Source organism: Phoenix dactylifera, chromosome 7 (genome assembly GCF_051530095.1).
Source record: "Phoenix dactylifera cultivar Ajwa chromosome 7, Ajwa_hap1_PhDact_Kaust_v1.1, whole genome shotgun sequence".
NCBI classification, from domain to species: domain Eukaryota; kingdom Viridiplantae; phylum Streptophyta; class Magnoliopsida; order Arecales; family Arecaceae; genus Phoenix; species Phoenix dactylifera.
Genome location: NC_143196.1, coordinates 6,224,792 through 6,241,937, shown reverse-complemented (window position 1 = coordinate 6,241,937; position 17,146 = coordinate 6,224,792). Strand labels below are relative to the sequence as shown.

General features: G+C 36.9%; 2 protein-coding genes across 13 annotated transcripts in view; one reads left to right on the top strand and one right to left on the bottom strand.

Annotated features, from left to right (window-relative positions):
- Positions 1 to 4,240: 4,240 nt before the first annotated feature.
- On the top strand, positions 4,241 to 5,694 carry LOC120107251 (uncharacterized). Its single transcript, XM_039120463.3, has 3 exons — positions 4,241 to 4,445; positions 4,580 to 4,754; positions 5,381 to 5,694. The coding sequence occupies exons 1-3, from the start codon at positions 4,394 to 4,396 to the stop codon at positions 5,424 to 5,426; spliced, it is 273 nt and encodes a 90-aa protein (XP_038976391.2). The 5' UTR covers positions 4,241 to 4,393; the 3' UTR covers positions 5,427 to 5,694.
- A 2,719-nt stretch (positions 5,695 to 8,413) lies between these two features.
- LOC103711322 (putative amino-acid acetyltransferase NAGS1, chloroplastic) overlaps positions 8,414 to 17,146 on the bottom strand; it is a 28,288-nt gene continuing 19,555 nt past the window's right edge. For 7 of the 12 annotated variants that reach the window (XR_015967249.2, XR_015967250.2, XR_015967248.2 and 4 more), the window contains 2 exons: positions 11,246 to 11,383; positions 8,414 to 8,888 (listed from right to left, as the gene is read on the bottom strand). Coding sequence is in view for 6 of the 12 variants with exons in the window: in XM_008797426.6 (XP_008795648.4) it covers positions 8,837 to 8,888; positions 11,246 to 11,383 (190 nt within the window). In the remaining 6 variants the exon portion in view is untranslated. Of the gene's footprint in view, positions 8,889 to 11,071; positions 11,384 to 17,146 lie in introns of those variants that run through there. The other 5 variants (XR_604746.6, XM_008797427.6, XM_088701105.2 and 2 more) reach the window with 2 other exon arrangements.

Here is a 17,146-nt window from a genome sequence, read left to right as displayed (position 1 = left end):
GCTAGGCTTAAAAAATTAAACCTAATCTTAATTTTTGGTTAGGTCTAGATCTTATGATTTTAAACCTGACCCGACCTAAATTGGCTCATATATCATCTAGGTCTAATTTGAATTAACAAAAAATAGGTCTAACTCGATCAAAACTCGATCCTACCCAACTCAAAAATCCGAATTATATAAATATTCTTCTCATTCACTCTAAATATCTTACCCAACGCATTGAATGAACTCTTATTTAAACTATCCCTTTTTTTTCCTTTTAGCAACCATATTTCTTCCCATCTGTTTACATTTACTTATATTTAAACATTCAAATTTCCTTTTTTTTTTAAGATTCATATTTATGATGCTCTCAAGTAAATCAATTATATATTTTAAGATAGCAATTTATAAGTTTAAAAATGATTAATTACTTGGATGAAATTAAAATTTTTTGAATCAAGTTTAAGTTGCCTCTTTTTAGTTTTATTTTAATTTTTGGCAATTTTATATTTAATTTTAACCGTAAAAGAATGACTAAATGCTTGATTCGAACCACAAATACTACATAGCCTAGTCCCGATCCAAATCCAAACATTTTGTTTGGTTCATAATTGATCTAGACAAGAGCTTAGGCTCCAAACTGTGTAGAGCATGCATAGGATTGCTAGCGGGAATTAGCCCCTCTAGTCTTTCAGAGAAAAGAGGGAGAAGGAGAAGAAAAAAAAAAGAAGCAGCCGCAACTACCAAGATTACCAATTCATGGCAATAGCCCAAAATGACCGAGGTCTTAAATAGGATAAATGTTTGTAGAGATCTATACTATATTAAAAATAATAATTGTAAATCTAATATTACTTCCTAGCATTATTTGTCATTCTTTATACCAAAATAAATAATTATGAGAACCACTTTGTTGACTGCTTTGGGTCATATGGCCACACTTTTATGTCACATGATTATGCTTAGCTTTATCACAAATCTAGCTTTTTGAAGGCTAATTATGCGATCGAGTCTCGGGCTAGCCTGCATTGACCTGATACCGGTCCATCGCGGCCGGCCTAGACGGCGATCTTTCAACTCCAGCGGGCATGTATCATGGGACCTGAATCCAGAACTTGACCGGCGGTGGCAGCGAAGGACCAGAACTAAGCAACCATTTGGATCAAAACCATGTACAAGAAAGAATCCACAAAAGCAGTCAGTCGGTCAAGCTACTGATGCCCGTATACTGGCGTGTATCCTTGTTTCTCGAACGTTTGAATGGCTTGTGTTTTCTAGTGTGGCTTCTCATTGAAGGGAACTGGAATTGGTGCTATAATTTTCAAATCCGATCCCTTCGGCTTTTGGGCCCCATCAAAGTTGACTGGGCCCTGCCACGTTGTTCTTAAAAAGCAGCCTTATGTTATTTTTTGGATGGACTTATTCTCGGGAAGCTGCAAAGAAGCGCATTGCAATATAAATAACTGGGCCCTTGAAGGAATGCTTCAGCCTCGTGGAACTTGCCTTCAAATATCTGCAATGCAATTTGTGGCTCATGGGTGGCCTTTTCATACTTTGGAAGCTAGTTAAATCATTTTGAAATACAGATAAATCTTTTTCATATATAGTTAAGTTCTATATATAATTAAGTCTTTTCTATACACAATTAAATTTTTTTGGCACATAGTTAAGTTAAGAGTTAATTACTCAAAAAAAGTTAACTAATTCCAAACTTTTTACTACATTGAGCCTTATTAACTTAACTATGTGCAGAAAAAAACTAACTGTATTCCAAGATGATTTAACTATATGCCAGACTAGATTAAGTGTGTTCCAAGCTTACTTAACTGTGTACCGAAAAGATTTAATTATGTGCCAGGTTAGATTAAATATTCAAACATTGATTAATTGCGTGCCAAACTTACTTAAATATGTGACATGCTATATTACCTATGTATCAAACTTACTAACTTAATTGCAATGGTGAGTTAACTGTGTTCGAGGCTATATGAATTGAGTTTTAAGCTTACTTAACTAATTACAATGGTGACAAATCTACTGTACCTACAAATATCACAAAGATCGGATTATTTGTCACTCACTCATTATTTTCTTTTTTTTCTTTTTTTCTTCCTTTTTCTTTCCCTTTTTTTTCTTTTTTCTTTCCTTTTCTTCTTTTTTTCTTTTTCTTTTTTTTCTTTTTTTTCTTTTCTTTTTTTTCTTTTCTTCTATTTTCTCCTCCCATGAGACCGATGGTGCCAAAAGGGGGTCGGGCCGTGGCGGTCGCGGGAGGAGGCTCGGCGGCAGCTGCGATGACTTTATTTATTTTTTTATTTATTTTATATTTTTTTTATTTCATTACAATTATTTATTTATTCGTTTATTTATATATATTTATTTATTTATTTTTTCTTTCTTTTTTTTCTTCTTTTCTTTTCTTTTCTTCTTTTTCTTTCTTTTTCTTCTTTTTTTCTTTTCTTTCCCTTTTTTTCTTCTCTTCTTCCCTTCTTCTTCTTTCTTCTTTCTTCTCCTCCCGCAAGACTCGTGGCACCGGAAAGGAGGCCAGGCCATGGCAGCTACAGGAGGGGGCTCGGGAGGGGGCCGGGCCATTGCTAGCAGCGGCGGCGGCCGGCCAGTGGAGAATTCTTCTCCTCCCGCGAGGCCAGCGGCACCGAAAAGGAGTCGGGCCACTGCAGACGTGGGAGGAGGGCGGGCCGGGGCCAGCAACGGCTGCAGGATGCGGGGGGGCGCCCTTTTTCCTTTTCTTCAGCACCTCCCCACCGTGGGGGCTGGGTTGGGGGTATTTCCGGCGGTGCGTCCACGGGAGGGGGCTTGGGATGGGGCGGGCTGCAGCCTCCATCGGCCGCGCTGGGCCCGACCTCCTTTTTTCTTCCTCTTTTTTGGAAGGAATGGGAGATCAGTAGGGGTGGGGGCATTTTCATCTCATTATGAAATATTGAAATATAGCTGGACCGGTTGTTAAACAATCCGTCAACAGGGATTAAACGTTAGAGACCGATCAAAAAATGGACCGGTCATTAGTTTCCAAGAAAAAGCTAAGTAATTTATCATCTATTCCATTATTATATATAACTAAAAGTGGGGCTCAGTTTATGTTGAGCTCGTTATTTACCACTAGGACACCCATTTTAATAATGTTATTAATACAGTCTTGTTTCTTTTTCAATAATAATTAAGTAAGGCTCACAGTTTAGTAAGCTAATAACCTTCTTATTAATGATATTATATTATTATACTTTATAAAAAAATATATTAATTAAGAACTCTATTTATTATTCAAAATAAAAGCGCTATCATGGGCATCCACACTGTTATCTTGATAACGATGCCCTAACTAACTATAGAAGGTCTTTTATGACTCAACCGTTGGAGGAAGGAAATTTCCCATATAATGTGGGTCGACTCTACTAGATTAATGAGAATAAATTTATTGATTAATAACATGCATTTGAATTTTAAATTATTAATTTTTTGAGAATAGGTTAGCTACTATATAAAAGAATTGTTAGATAATCATATTACTACCCTGCCATGCACTATGTAGGCTCTGATCATTAACATCTGCTTGTTAAATTTTATGAAACTTAGGAATACTTGGTAGCCAAAATCTTAGGATATTCATGATATACACCCTAGTTGATATTTGTATGAGATTGGATTGAAAATTATGTAGAAATCTGACCTATTGGCCCATCTATCTTGCATTATTTAAGAGTCTGTCCAAATCCAGCTTTGATTCTAGTTTTTGGGCTGCAGGTTATTTATAGTAGTTTTTTTGTTGCAAAATTTAGGCTAGGTATTATTTGGGTGATAAGAGCCATAGTTAAATATACAACCCATCCACAACCCAATCTTATAGAAATATCTAAACAGGCTTTAATTGAAGACAACTCATTTACTCGAGATATTCTTGAGATGGTGACCTCATCCCTTGGGTTTTATATCAAGCCATAATAAAATGGTACATTAATGGAATACAACCATAGCAGGCAGGTTGTTTTGCTTATCTAGTAATAAAGAAAATCTTCTTAAATAAATCAAATTAACTAAGTAATTATTATTTTTCAAGGTTAGAAGGGAGTCTTACTGGTAGTTTGTTAACTACGGCGGAACCACTAAACTAAAGCCCAAAAAGTAATTTATGATATACTTTAATTACTGAATCATCCGATTGCTCGAGTTGTATAACGATAAAAGAAATTATTTCCAACCGAAACGATTCTGCGTGCCCCCAATTCCCCAAATACCATTAATAGCCACCGACACGAGCCGGTCTTCCACCCGAAACTTCCTCCTCCCACTCTTATCTTCCCGTTGGGCTCTCTCTCTCTCTCCCCCCTATAAAAACCCTCCGCGCATCAAAGCCTCCTCCACACCGATCTCAGCCGCCGGCGAGAACAAGAAGAGAAAGATGAGCTACTACAACCAGCAGCAGCACCCCGTCGGCGTCCCTCCTCCCCAAGGTATGGGTTTCCTTCTCGATTTCGTTCGAGATCTCTAGTTTTGGACGATTTTGGTTGGTCTGATTGATTTCTACGGTCAGGGGTTTGACGGATGTTGTTAGGGTTTCTGATGGAGTTTTTGTCGTGATGATTAGGGTATCCACCGGAGGGGTACGTGAAGGACGCCTACCCGCCGCCGGGGTATCCGCAGCAGGGGTACCCACCAGCGGGGTACGCGCAGGGGTACCCGCCACAGAGCTACCCTCCGCAGTACGCCCAGCCGCCGCCCCAGCAGCAGCAGAGCAGTGGGCCTACCTTCCTCGAAGGATGGTACGGATCTCTCTCCCCCACCCACCCCCACTCCTCCCCCCCACTCTTGTAGATCTCGGAGATCTAAAGATCACCGGAATCTGCTGGCCGGCGCATGATGGCCGGAATGTTGGCGCGCGATCTGGCCGCCGGCGTCTCCGATGGCCGCACCACCGGCGCACCTCGCCGGTGAGGTCGCCTAGGTCGCGGATCTGCGCCGTGATTCGGAAATCCGACGGCGGGCCGGGCCGCTCCGTCCCGGTGCCGGCGCACGATAGCGCGGCTCGTTGGTGCGGTCGTTGCGGGCTGCGTGGGCAACGTGTCACCATCGTGGGAACATCATGCTGACGTGTCGACCGCTTGTTCATCTACTCATTACTCGAGTTAGGCCGCTTAACACAAGTAGAGTTTAACTAAATTTTAACTAAATTTGTTCAATAAATATCTATAGTGAGAAGGGGAGAGAGTACTCGTATTATATATAAATATTATAATATAATGTTCCGTTCCCAATATAACCCTATCCCAAAATATTCCAACCTCGACATGTCGATGGGGCTCTTGACTTTCGTCAGATCTCAACCCTCTGTTCCTCTGTCTGTAACTTTTTTTTGGGACTTTATTTTGTTGTTATTGTTGTCGTGCAGCTTGGCGGCTCTGTGTTGCTGCTGCCTTCTGGATGCCTGCTTTTGAGACGGTGCGAGGGCTGATCCAATCACACACAGTGTCCTGTGTTTGGTGTGTGGCGACATGGTCAGCTGTTCTTTCTAGAGAGACATTATCTTAGTTTAAAGCTTCCGTTTTTTTTTTTCTTGTTTTTCTTCTCCCCTCCTAATCGACGTTGTAAGGGTTTACCTGGAGTTGGATTTGGTGTTCTGATTTGAATTGGTAAATGGTAGTTGCATTAGGTATCATTCTCTGAAAAAGTAAAGAAATTAAAGAATTCGGGGGTGTTTTGGCATGTCATAGTGGCTATCTTTTGATGTTTAGTGGATCTGTGTGTTGGTATGTTCATATATATATTTCCTTTGGCTAGTAAGCTGCGACTGACTTAGTGACTTTTAAGACTATTCAGAAAGCTTGAGATATTGTTGCTTTGCGAGTCGGTAACTTTTGATATGCAGGTGGCTGATTCAGTGGCTTGTAATGGAGGCAAAGCTGTACATACGTGATTCTAGTTTGAGTGTATTTGGTGTTCTTACTAACCTTTCTCTAGGGTATCAGGGACCTGCTGAAAAAATTTCACCTTCATGTCTAAAAAAAATAATTTTTGCATGTTTAGTTGTCCATAAATATATGATATAAAAAAATAATTTTTGTATGTTTTGTTGATTAAGAAAAAAATGGTTTATGTTATATTTAATTAAATATTTATTTTTAAAAAAATTGTGAAAAATATTTGTTATGCGATGCTTTTAATAAAGAGAAGGATTTTATTCATTATATCGAAAAGCTTAAAGATATTTTTAGAAAAAAAATTCAATTTGTAGTCGGTAAAAAGTGATTTTCAATATATTTTTTATGTGAAATATAGAAATTTTATTTTTATGGATAAATTGTAGGCAAATGCATCTCTCTCTCACTTAGCTGGCCCAATATCCTGGTGAGCTCAGAAGTACACGCTTTCATCTAAAGACTAAAACTTTTTGGCCTGCTCGGAGTTTTTTCTGGAATAAAATTCTGGTCCTAGACATCCCAGATACCTCTCACCCTTAGATTGGACGGCCAGATGCCAAGTAGAATATGCGGTATAGCCTCCCGGTTCTCCAGAAAAGGGAAAAAGCAATCCAATCTACCACAAGTTTGCTTCACACTCTATGCTTTTGATTTATTTATGAGGAGCTAGCCGTGTAATTGGAAGTTAATCAAGGTATACACTCTATGCTTCACACTCTAAAGAATGACGCCTTCTGCATCATTCCATCCCACGACTCCTTCCGAGTTACTCACACCCTTTTAGTTTAACCATCCCTTTATGAATTAATGATTGAACTAAAAAGGTTATAAAAATTTCATTGAATAAAAGATAGATATCTAAATAATTTAGCTAAGTAATTTTTTATTATCAATTTAGAAAATTACTAGCATATTGTATGGGTTGCAGCTTTTTTTTCTTTATTCTACAATATAGAATAGATAAATAGACTAGATAATAAAAATAGAATAGAATATATTAGATATAAGGGTCTAATTATTTTTTAAAATATTTATTTGATATTGATATTATGATATAGTATTATTATTCAAAATTCTAATAGTATATGTATATGTATCGTTATAGTAAAATAATATATTAAAATAATATATTAAGAGCATGATTCAACTTGGGTTTAATAAAAAATATAAAAGTTTTGCATCTAGAAATATTTAGATGCAATATAACGAGGTTATTAAAAAATATATTTTATTAAATGCTAGAACCTATTTATCCCGTTCCGCCCATTATTCTTATCGTCTCAAAACCGCACCATGTTAGATCTTAATTTTTTTTAAAAGGATTATTAATTGTTGGGATCTATGCTTATGCTTTTTTCTCTATTTTTACGCTCCTCCTCTCCAAATATAGACAAAATTACCTACAAAATAAACATAAATACGTTCTAGATAAATACAAAATCTACAGAATAAACATCTAGTTTGCAATGGAAAATCAAAATACTGTAAAAATAAACAGAAATTAGACCTTCAACCCTTGATTAGGCTAGGACTCACTTGCGGAAGAGGGATAAACAAAAAAATTCGGATATAGTAAATACAACATAGGATAGAATAAATATAATTTCTTCCAAGTAAATAGAAATTGGCCAACATAAGTATTCACTACTTTCGTACGCTTTTTGTCAGAAAAAAAATAAAAGTACCTGCAGAATAAATATAAACATCTTCGGATAAACACAAACCTTCTAAAATATTTTTTTTTGTGGGAGATCCAACATGGCGTTGGGAGAGTGCTGTTTTGAGACGATGAGAATGAGGATGGGATCAATGGTCCTAGCATCTAATGAAACGTTTTCTTCTTGTCTTTTTTAAGCTCTAACATGGCACTGGAAGAGCCGTTAGCATTTAATGGAATATTTTCTTTCTTTTTTAACTCTGACATGGCACTGGGAGAGCAATCATTTAAAACGATGAGCGCTGAGAGAAGCTCCTATTAATTACCTGATACTCTGCTGAGATACTTGTGATTAAATAAAAGGATAAACTAAATCCGCTGTACCATGAACTCCATGCTTGTAAGCAACTCTACCACCACGAAAATTACATGATCCAGAAAAAAGCAGAACTGTGAATCCGTGAACCAAGCGGACTCCCACCTTTTGATAGTAAGGACACAAAGACGTAAAATAAATTACATGCTCCGCTAAGTAATGATATTTGGGAATTTCAGAGAACAGAAATGCTAATTTCTGAAAAGATACGACATTCTTCCACATACAAATCCATATTCCACATCTCATTCATATTACATGCTCATTGAGATGAAGCGTTTTCTCTATTTTGGTATTATGTAATTGCTTCTTTTTTTTTGAGATCTATATACATGCTTATGTAAGTCCAACAATTTCAACCAATTACTATGTATACGCCTCAGACGGAATATGGATTTGTTTAATTTACAGAACATGTGTTCGTATCTGTTTGGTTACTTGTGATAATCATTGTGTACTACTCATCATAAGTTTTTCTCTTTTTTTTTCTTTTATAAAACTTCATACAGGAATAAAAAAAAACAAACCAAGAAACGAATGTGTCTAATCAAGAAGCGATGGGTACGTCAACATGCAATGGGTCCTGTAAAAGACTCGAGAAATATATGTTTCGGATATGTAACATAAGCTAAAAGAGTGCTTAGAATATAAACTAAAACATTTGAAGAGAGAATAGCTTCTGCAGTTCTTGCATTGATTGCAAAGGGAATCCGAAAATGCTAGCATTGTCATTTGCAAATCTCTACTGGTCTTGCAGTGTGACAAAATACAATAACAAAAAGAAAACAGACACTACTTTTCCAATGTTGAGTGCAGAAGGATCATTGATCTGGACAGAAGGTCCTTTAAATCTGGTTTACGTGTATGCCCTTTTAAAACTAGAAAAGAGGGCCATCAAACTAACTGCATCTTTGATTCATTGTAACTGAACTCCTGAAAATATGCCCTGACATTGCAAAATAATTAGTTGAAATTGAAACCATAGCCATTATCAAATTCCATAAAAGTTTGTTTTTTGGGGCACAATCTGTTATCTAATATTATTATGCATTCTTTTACTGAAAACTAATTTTCAATTTAGATTTCTGAGAATAGTTAGTATTCTGATTCTGATATGTGATATTCCAAAAATTCCTAGTAGAAGAAAGGAAAACTTCATCTAGTGTCCGATCTAATCCCAACTTTAGTATTGTATATTTTTCTTTACCATCAAGTTGTCAGACATTTGGGGAAAAAATGCTGATTCTTTGTTAATATGTTTAAGATCATCATCCGCATGTCAAGTCTTAATATGAAAACAATTTTCAGAAAAGCTAATATGGCAATGTTCAAATTATATATTTTTATATTTAAATTAATCTAAAGAACTTCAAAAACAATAAGATCTAAGAACTATTAGCTATAAACGGCCTAACGTAGTTATAGAGAGCCTGCCAGATCAACAAAAACCAAACGAATGGGTACAAGAGGTAAAAAAAAAAAGAACTCAGTGCACGAGGCTCCTGCCACTGCGAGGTTTCAGGTATGTCAAATATACGTAGCCTTATCCCTGCATGCAAAGAGGTTGTTTTTGCATTTCAAACTCATGACACCCAGGTCACGAAAGATCAATTTTATCATTGCGCCAAAGCTCGCCCTCTTACACAAGGTGACAATATTAAATAATGTAAATTAGCGAATGCTCTATACTCTATAGGTGTCCCGCAAATAAGTTACAATTGATCTATGCAAAATAAATTTCACAACTTAATTAGTAGTTTGGGAATAATGTGATTTTAGAGAAGAACATGCTCTGTTTGGTCATATGATTAGTCAGACAATAGGAATGTGCCACATATTACAGACTAATATTAAATAGTACATATACGGAAAAAATAATTCATGAGAAATTCACACTGATAGATTGCATATTTCGATCTGAAGCTAGCAATATTTCTCCAATAAATTGTTTAACTAAAAGATGGTCTCAGCAGATTATATTTACTCTCTAATACTAGCATATATTAGTCCTCAACAATCCAAGAAACTTCTACAACACTTGGGTTGACTTGGAAATTATGTTTTAGAGTCCACCGAAAGCTCAAAAAAGTTCGTCAAAAGCTCAAAAAGTTCATTAGGTTTATTCTTTCATTCTGTCAGGTTTTATTTTTTCATTATTCATCATTACTAAATAGCCTCAGCATAAATATAAGATTAATAATTTACCTGAGTTTAAGGGTGTGGGATTAAGATTTCAAACAAGCAAAATTTTTCTCTACAATATAACCTAGTGATGTCTTCATTTTTTGTATGCAAACTAATTCTGTCAACTGCTCACATAATCTTCAATTCCTTCCACTAAACACACACAAAAACTACAACTGCAATCTCATCCCATAATTTTTAATCCCCCTCAACTAGTCTAAGTTTTATACTTTACCTCATTCCATAAAATCTATGAATCCTTCCAGGAGAATTGGAGAAATGTCCTATGATTTACATATCATGTTGGATACCTTAAGTACTTATATTATAGGACCAAGAAATTTTCCTTGAACAGAAAAAGGTGATGAACTTTCTTCTTGTAATCAGTAAAGATCAGCTATGGGTTACTGAAACTTTATGTGGATATTGATGGCCCCAGCAGAGCAAGCCAACCTGAGTTATGCAGAGGATGCCTTGCCATTTTTTTTTTTTAAATTTTCTTCTGGTGGGGTGGAGTTGGGTGTCTGTGGGGGGGGGGGGGGGGGGGGGGGGGGGTAAACAATTCCAAATTTTGGATTTAGAAAGAATAATTATGAACCTAATAGGTATATTTCTATCTCTTAAGGCCCCAACCTTAGCTATGCGATACTTATTGATGATTTGTATGTGACAGACATGATTACTGGCTAATACATATGAAGGAAGACACGTTCATTTTTTAGATAGCCATGTGCAAGAACCTCTAAGCTAATCAGGCTCTTAATTATGGTCCCATAAATGTTGATCCTGAACAATCTCCAAAATTCTCTCTCTGTGCACTATGAATATTCAAATGTCCCTGCACAATAAAGGTTCCAAAAAATACTAATGACGGTGATCTCATTTCCCAACCAGAAAATGAATGATACTGCTCATTCAATAATTGCATTTTGTTCTCATCACATATTACCATGCTAATCTGAAGATTTTTATTAAATGATGGGAAGATTGATATTCCATGAACAGCGTATCACTGAAATTAGATGACAGTAGAGCTATAATACATAAGTGGCCATCTGTTACCAATTACAGATAACTTAGCCAGTAGAAGTACATATCATCTATCACCTAAAGGCAAACCTGTTGATGGTAATTCCACCTTGCTCTGGTTGTAGATTCTTCATATAATATTTGGATCCACGTAAGAAATTGATTTTTTTCCTCCTTTCATCTGGAATGGACTCAATAGAACATTCTGAGAAACCACGCCTCACAAACCTGCATCATGTTTAAAAAGGGGAAATAAGATCATTGAATCAACAGCAAAGCTGAACTCTTTTTCCTCCAAATGATGTCTACAGATATTATTCAAGGAACAGTAGGTATTTGCTAGTGCAACACTTGTTCAAGATATCTAGCAAAAAGGGGGTGACAAACTCTGATAAGAATAATAAGGCCAGAAACAAATAATATAGATTTTCTAAAATAGTTGCCTTCAAGTCATAACAACCTCAAGGTTTGAAATATTGGTGGAACACGATGGTGCCAACATATTTCGCTGGGATTCCGGCAATGGGATAGGGCCTAAGTTGCCGAAACCAATCCCAGGTAGGGCGTCCCATCCTGGATAGGTTGCTACAAGCTGGCATAAACCCTAGTTCGGCTAGGAGACACTCATATCAGTCGTCCCAGCCTAATCAGATTGGTTCCGATAAAGGTTCGCCGTCTCGATACCGGACCCTATACTAGTGCCACGCTAGCACAGTGTCCGTACAGTACGGAATTTTTTTTGGCAAACTGAGTGTTGGTACGCCATCCGTACCGGGTACCGATACCGAACTGGTATGGTACACCCTGTACCATCGGTTCGGGCCATTACAGCATACCAAGGTGCTAACCAATACTAATACCAAGGAGAGCCGCGGAGGGGCGGTGGAGAGGGGATTTCGAAACAGGGGACGCGGCTGCGGCCTCGGCCTCCGCCGCGCCCCCACGGGCTCCGCCGGCCCCCCTCAGCCTCCGCCGCCCCTCTGCGGCTCTCCGATGACGGCCACAGGTCTCCTCCCTCCCTCTCTTCTCTATGCTCTCTCTCATTCTCTTCTTCTTCTCTAGCTCCAGCAGAAAAGAGCTGGTCAGTTCGTACCGGCTGGTTCCGAGGCGAACCGGAACCGTACCGGTTTGGTAGGCGACCGGTACGCCTACCGAAACCATACCGGTTTGGTAGGCGACCGGTACGCCTACCGGATCCGATACGACGAACCTTGACTGATACCCATATTATCAGTAGGAGGCTGTCCCAACTAAGATGCTCTGTGATTTTTTTTTTAAGGAAAGAGAGGGCCAATTAGGTTTAGAGATGCCTTTAGGCATCTTGGAAGACCCTTTTGACCCCATTATGTGAGAAGAGAGAGGAGGGGAGGGGGGAGGGAGAGAGAGAGGAGAGGGGTTTTTTTTTCTCTCATCGTGAAGAGATTGCCACTACTGGAACATGAGGGCACTCCTTTCGGGTGAGGCCCTTTGATCTCCCTTTTTTGGTCCAAAGTCGGCAAAAGTTGAAAAAAGAAAACCCATCTCAATTTTTTAACCAATTTGGATTTTGGATATGTTGTAGGATGGATAGTAGCCTATAACATGGTGATTTTTATTTTTTTGCCAAATATCTTATTTTTAAAAAATATATTTATGTATTAAAATATTAATTAAAATATGGAAATTTTAGTTCTAGAAAATGTAGCATGCCTGCATTCACTCTATGCACATGCGACAATTTTTTGCTAGAATATCTTCTTGAAAATGTGTAATCGTTTAATTAATGTTTTAATCAAGAAATAAATTAAAGAGACACAAGTTCCTAAAAGATCTAAAAAGTATCTCTAGTTGTCCTAAAGTATAAATGTAATTTTTAAATTTTATTGTCCTGCATCAGTAATCGGTTGTTTTTTCCTGATTTTTAGATTATTTTAATGAAAATATAAATACAAAATTGAAAATTGTTAGTTAAATGTAATAAATATAAAACATACATTGATAATTAACATGATGAGTCTTAAAATTGCCATCTTGTTTTTATTGATTAACATATAATTTTCTGATTTTCAATCTATTTTTAAAGAAAAGAACTAAAAAATTATAAAAATATATTTTATTGTTAAAAACATGGAATATGCATTTGATAAAGATTGTAAAATATTCTAAACTAATAACTTGCATTTTGTTCATCAATAAAAACAGAAAAAATTTTAAATAATGTTTTAAATGAAAGGATTAGACATGGAACAAGAAGAGATGAGGAGCAGCATTGAGAAAGCTGGAGAAAGCTGAGAGTTGTTACATAGATTGGAGGGAGTCGAAATTAGTGATATTTGCAAGTGCATTAGACAGCTATAATGGATAGTGGATCTCATCATAGGTGGATCTCATAGTGCATCAGATAGCTAGAGTGGATCTGGATTATGGTCAAAATAAGAGCATAGTGTTACTTCCTACTATCCTAAGATGGTGTGGCCGAGCTCCCAAGAGCACTAGATGTATACACATCTGCGGCATCAAAAGCCATAGCCTAGACAATATGCAATATCTTATGACGAGCAAGGATGGGGACAATATGCAGGCTAGTATAATGTTCCAGGTTCGAACTACCAAAAAGACATGGATGTATATGAGAGGCATCAAGATTCTAGATAAGACCGAACTATTCAAGTAAGTTATTATGATTTTCTTTTTTCAATATCATATTGTATTTGCCATTCTTCACTCAAATATCGTTGGTTGATTGATATTGAGTGTCCGCAATGACATTGACACTCAATTATCATAGAGACTTTAAAAAAATCATTCAAATATTAAAAAAACAAAACATGCTACCCTAAACATTTTCATTATGCATAAAAATTCAAAAAAATAATGAAAACAAAAAATAAAAAATGATTTCTGGCCGTCTTGGTATGGTACTAGAACAAAGCTCCATACCATCTTGGTATGGGATGCCTAGTAATGTACTGGTCTGACTAGAAATTGATACTAGGCCCAGTACCAGTTTTTAAAACCTTGATCTTAAGATATTTGTTGCTAAACATGGATAACTGGATGCATAGCACATGCATGCTGTCAAACAAGTGAATCTGAGCCTAAGAAATGACAATTCTCCATAAATTATAGCATTATCAAGACAATGCCTTTACAAATTTTCTTCATAGCCTGATCATGGAAAAGAAAAGAGACTAAAAGAAGGTTACATGACAATTACATTCATCAACAATTGAAGAAGGTTATTGACAATTATATTCATGGATTAGTGTAAGATGAGCCAGTTTTCACTTATACAACGAACCCACTCCATAGATAGTCAAGTTGGATACTGTACTAGTCTTCTATGTCTAGGGGTGCCTTTGGCATCACAAATGTTGCCAGGCCAGTCAAGAACCATAGGTTAGGAAGAGGTAGAAAGTTGTCCACAAGTAACAAGAGGATAAGAGAAAATGAAGACCTTTTTGGTTGCTTTTTTTGAGAACATGAAAAAACTTTTTGGTTGTTTTTCTTGAGAACATAAAAGCTCTCAAGACAGCAAACCCTCTGGAGTAGCTAATTTAGCTCAGATGAGGAAACATCTACTGCTTCCCACTTGTGCAGACATTAAGGGGACTAAATGGAATCAAATAAACTACACCATCATTAGTTTTGCTATGAAAGTTCAGAAACCTTGATAGTGTTACTGCTACCTATACCCTATGTAAAATAATGAAACCATAACCAAGACCTTATGTGACTTCAGCAGTCTCAACCTTGTTCACCATGTCCGCATGAGCTAATATTAGCTGTCCGTACCCTGGTAATTTCATGACATGTGATGACATAAACATTTTTCTTTAATTGTAATGCTAACATAAATGTAAAGGCTTCCCTTTCATCAGGAGAAACTACGATTGTGATGACATCCACAAGCCCTCTATCTATGAAATAATTGTTTCACAGAGTGACCAATGAGGATAACTCCTGCACATCACTGGACATGATTCTTGATTCAATCCAGACAAAAGCCTATATTATGCATTTTTTCTTGCTTCACCTGAATGTCATCTGATCTCTGTCACAACAGATGAAAGCTAATTTACTTTAAGCATATATCATGCTTTTTTCTTGTTGGCCCTAAGTGTCATCTAAATCTCTAACTTACTTTACAAAGAATAGTAGTTTGACAGAATCATCTTCCCCTGAAGAAACTAGCTATCTCTAACAGAGCTGATAAGTATGGGTGAAATTATTCTTTCGAATATAGGCTTCTTCGTGCATGCCTTGGGCTATCTTCAGAAATAACATTCATTGTGGATATTGACATCACTTGAGAAGATGTTTCAAGGGCACTGCCCCACTCATCATATCTAAGATAAACTTCTTTTGGTGGACAAATGATGTATCACATTTTCATCATCCCCAAATTGAACAGATGCACCCAATATCAACATGCTGAACTGTGCAATCCACAATAATTAAGTAGTTTGTTGTGGGGAATTTCCACTTCGGCCTTCAGGTTTTAAAGTGGTTCTTCGTATGCTCAGCTGTTCCCTAAGCTCAAAATTGACTATTAAGTAGGGGGTTCGTGGGGGTTGAAGCGTAGACAGTTTCCACCCACATCTTCCTCCTCGTTATTCATGTACCTTTTCTCTCTTCTCCCAGTCCAAAAGGGCTGTTCATTGACATGTACTCTTTCATTTTCTTAGCTAAAGTTGGTGGGGTCTTTGGCCCTGCCTTTTCCTCAAGATAATAAAAAAAATGATTAACTTGTTAGAGGTGAACACTTGATTTAACGTAACAATGCTTAAAAATCCCAGCACAAACATATGGAAAAACTTGAGAACATATTTTTCAGATTTCAAAGCTTCCACACTTGAGCCTAGACTAAGGCTACAATGTACACCTCCCTATAATCCTAACTAGGCATGGAATCAGTTTCTTTCCTTAGAACTAAAACATATAACAGCTATCAAGGTCCGCAATTGCTGTACCAGGTAACGTATTGGTACCTTATCGGTACGATACGGTATGGTATATCTCTATGCCAAAATAACTCTAGCCGTTTTTCTCAATTTTCATCTCGGTACGCCTCGGTATGGGGAGGTATGTCTTGGTACAGCAGTACGGGGCGGGTACCGATTTGAAGGTGTTTTTCATACCAGCTTTCTCCCTGTACAGTACGGTATGGTACGCCCCATGTTGGGCTATATGGGGCGGTATAGCAGACCTTGACAACTATTTTAATCATCTTCATTAACTTACGATAGACTTCAAAAATTAAAAAAAAAGAGAATAACAGACTTGGCATGATAAGGGAGTCCTATCTCGTGTAAATAGATTGATTGACAATTTTATTTATGATCCTTCGTCTTCAATCAGAAGTCACGTGACACAAATCAAGGAAAAGATGAACATTATGAATTATAAACAGGATTATTTATAGTGAAGACGGATTAAAAATCCATGATTCAATAAAAAGGATCTAACCTTCTTAATTGCTAGCTAGGTATCAAAAATGCAGATTATTTACACGCACATGGAGTTTGCTATGGATATCATATTAGAAAGCTATGAGATATATTTCATGGGAAATGATAGAAGATTCAACATGAGCAAGACTAAGCTAATGCTGTGGAGTACATAATGTTGCAGAGTTTTATGGATTTGCATACCTAGAAGAATACAAACTTAATGCAAGTTGTCCTGTTTGGATACAGACCTACATAATGTTGGTGATCTAGATTCTTTCTATTGTTCTGTCATTTATCTCCCAACAAGAGAACACAGGATTTTGTGTTGATCTTCAAAGAAGTAAGAATAAATGCAAAAGGAGAGCAAGGGTGAAAGTGTCAGCTTGTGCCTCTGGCGGAACACCGCTTTTCTTATCAAAAAAAGGCTGGCAAAAGAAATTGATGTCTTATATTAGCCAATAGCATACTAGCTACTTTCAGAATAATATCCAGCATTATTCAATAAGAGCCCCTTTCACCAAAAGAAGAAAAAAGACAGCCCGTAAAACCCAACTACTAT

Bases quoted from the DNA above. Each gene is read 5' to 3' on its own strand.
- LOC120107251 (XM_039120463.3), top strand. From the start codon at position 4,394: ATGAGCTACTACAACCAGCAGCAGCACCCCGTCGGCGTCCCTCCTCCC. The intron at 4,446-4,579 runs GTATGGGTTTCC...CGTGATGATTAG, and splicing joins CGGCGTCCCTCCTCCCCAAG to GGTATCCACCGGAGGGGTAC. The intron at 4,755-5,380 runs GTACGGATCTCT...GTTGTCGTGCAG, and splicing joins CCTACCTTCCTCGAAGGATG to CTTGGCGGCTCTGTGTTGCT.